Raw genomic sequence first — 3,219 nt, 5'->3', positions numbered from 1 at the left:
TGGACCCTGTAACAATAGAGTACTTTGAACTTCGAAAGGCGGAAATACTACAACGCAGAAGAAACCAATCTTAAAGCATGACCGGATTAGTTGACACCTTAATATTTATCATTAGTAATTTTAGTGAATTTTATTACTAATTATTATCACTAGCAATTTCTTTTTTGTATTTGGATTTTATATGTACTTTCAGCTTTGAGCAGTTAATGGACACAACAATTTTTAATAAAACTTTTGAATATTTAGATGATAAATAGTACATTAGTAAGCAACATTACAACATATTTTCGAATTAAGAAATACGATACAACATATCTTCATCCCAACTTAATAACCATCTCCAAAATTTGACCATATGTGTTCGATTAAGTCATTACGCAAGCGAAAATGTGTTTTTTTGTTGTGTATTGCATGACGCCGATGTTCATCTCTCATTCTGGAAAGTTCCTCACTACCTTCCCTCGATATACTCACCGGTGCCGACCTGCTACGTGAGTCATATTCATGTGGCCAATCGCCGGGAAGACGCTCATCCTCCACTATCATATTATGTAAAATAATAACCGTTTTCATGATATAGGCAAGCACATCCAGATTCCACATTCGTGCAGGTTGTTTGACAATGGCAAATTGTTGTTGCAGTACACCAAATCCACGCTCTACATCTTTCCGTGCACCCTCCTGCATCGATGAAAATGTATGTTTTTTCTGGGAATCTGGTTGTTTAATGGCCATCACAATAGTAGCAATCTCTGGATAAATGCCATCACCGAGATAATATCCCATATCATATGCATGCCCGTTTACGACAAAGTTCACTGGTGGTGCTTTCCCGTTGATAAGTTTTCGAAAAATATAAGAACGATTCATTACATTAATATCATTGCTGGAGCCGGGCATACCAAAAAATGCATGCCAAAACCAGAGATCATATGACACCACTGCCTCCAGCACAATACTTTCACTCCCTTTATACGCGGTGTATGCCCCTGATTCTGCTGACGGACATCTATCCCATTTCCATTGCATATAATCCACGCTACCCAGCATCCCAGGAAATCCCTTGTCTTTGTTTTCTTTCAGCAACAGTTCAACATCACCCGCAGTTGGTGAGCGTAAATATTCTTTCCCATACAATACCACAATCTTCTTACAAAACCTACGAGTTGCTTCCAAAACAGTGGTTTCTCCAATACGCAAGTACTCATCTATTGCATCTGCTGCATACCCATAAGCTAACATTCGGATTGCTGCAGTTACTTTCTGATGAGGGGTTAATCCAAGAACGCCACAAGCATCTCTTTTTTGAGCAAAGTAAGGATTTCTAAACACTACATCTGCCAATATTCGGTTGAACAATTCTCGCCGCATTCTGAATCTCCTACGAAAAACATTAGGTAGAAAGGTGGGGTTGTTAGCAAAGTAGTCATTCCAGAGAAGTATACCTCTCGCTTCACGATTTCTTGGTATTTTTATACGAGTATGAGGCCATGTCATACTTGTAATAACAGTTCCCAAACTAACTGCTAGGTTATTTTGGCTCAATGCAACCGCATCTTCATCTGATGAGTACAAACTGTTATCAGAGATCGCAGAAGAAGAAGAAGAAGTTCAGCGTTATTCTCATAGTACTCCATTGGCTTGTATGGTTTGAGAAATGGTTTGGAGAGTTTAAAGAAGAAGAATATTTGCAATGTTGGTTTGTATACTTTGAGAAATTTAGTATTGTTTTTATAGACACTGGAAAGAGACTTTTGGGACGTTGTGACTTACTATTGGAATGACTACACCATGCAAAGAGATGAAATTTCTAAAGTGAAAAGAATAGGCACTACAGATTTAAAAGGCAAGTGAAAAGAATAGACATTGTAAAGACTAAGAACTTGTTTGTTTGCAGCTGACTCGAAGTCTGAATCTGAGTCAACTCCTGACTCGGACCGAGTCAGCAGTCAGACCGTTTGTTTTCCATTTTGAGTCAGATCTGACTCGACCTCTGACTCAGACATAACCCCTGACTCGGACTCATTTGAGTCAGGTAACAAAATATCCCTGACTCATGGGACCAAACCACTGACTCACTTATTTCCGAGTCAGATGAGTCAGATCTGACTCAAAACAAACATATCGACTCAGATCCAGATGAGTCAAGTGATTTCACTCAGATCCAGATGATTCAGATCCAGACGACTCAGATGAGTCAGGAGTAAACAAACATGGTGTAAGACTACACCTTGCAAAGAGACGACACTGCCAACGTGGCAGATTGAAAATGCAGGCTGAAAAGAATTGACACTGGAAAGACTAAGACTACACCATGTAAAAAGACGACTCTGGCAGAGAGATAAGAATAGATATTGCAGATTCACTGGCATGCTAAAAAGAATTGTCAGATTGGAATGACTAAACCACGATACTAATTAAATTACAAGTACCCAAGTTATAATTTTTGTAATTACATCTAAATACTTAATTCATTATACAAAGTTAGTTATCCATGCCATCTGTAGGAGTATGCGATGACGTTGACCGTGGTGGGATAAACGACATTCTCGGAGAGGGATTAACAGACGACATTATTGATGCTTGACTCACTGGAGTCCACATCGCTGGTGGGATAGTTTGAGAAAAACTGTCGAATCCAAGAGCAGGCTGTGGTGTTTGTTGCATACGGAATTGCATCTGATCCTCCAAGTAATTGTTACGAGCTGCAAGTCCCCTTATTACTTCATCTTTTGCCTTTAAACGTATCATCCTGTCTTCCATTTCATATAATATAAACTCGCGAAGCGCACGAGTAAAATCGGCATGTTCTTGAACCAGACTATAGGCTTCAGGATGTCGTGAAAAAACAAAATAAAAATGAGATTATCATATATTTTAATATCATAAAGGGTATCGGCATGCACTTACGTACGATAATTGTTGTGGTGGTGGAATGGGTACATGCTCAGCAGGTCTTTGAATAATGTGTTTAACAAGGTCACCATCAACCCCATGTAGTTCAACTTCCCAATCGACTTTGGTCACGAATTGATGGAAGTTAGTTACATGTCACCAATATCGTAGATACATATTATATGAAACAACTTTGACAAACATATTTGCATCTGCCCATCCATCTTCTTTCACAAGTTTTGCTTTATCATAACTTACCTCGCCAATTTTAAATGGTGGGTTTCTAGGAATTCCAAAAGTAGGATGATTTTGCCTCCAACACCC

At 38.9% G+C, this 3,219-nt stretch overlaps 1 protein-coding gene across 1 annotated transcript; it reads right to left on the bottom strand.

Annotated features, from left to right (window-relative positions):
* Nucleotides 1-451: 451 nt before the first annotated feature.
* On the bottom strand, nt 452-1,497 carry LOC113312239. The gene is made up of 2 exons (XM_026560997.1): nt 589-1,497; nt 452-484 (listed from the first exon to the last, which is right to left on the bottom strand). Exons 1-2 carry the CDS (start codon nt 1,495-1,497, stop codon nt 452-454), a joined length of 942 nt encoding a protein of 313 aa, XP_026416782.1.
* Between the last annotated feature and the right edge of the window lie 1,722 nt (nt 1,498-3,219).

Source organism: Papaver somniferum, chromosome 9 (assembly GCF_003573695.1).
Source record: "Papaver somniferum cultivar HN1 chromosome 9, ASM357369v1, whole genome shotgun sequence".
Classification (NCBI taxonomy): domain Eukaryota; kingdom Viridiplantae; phylum Streptophyta; class Magnoliopsida; order Ranunculales; family Papaveraceae; genus Papaver; species Papaver somniferum.
Note: the sequence above shows the minus strand (reverse complement) of the source record. Positions and strands in the feature narration are given on the sequence as shown.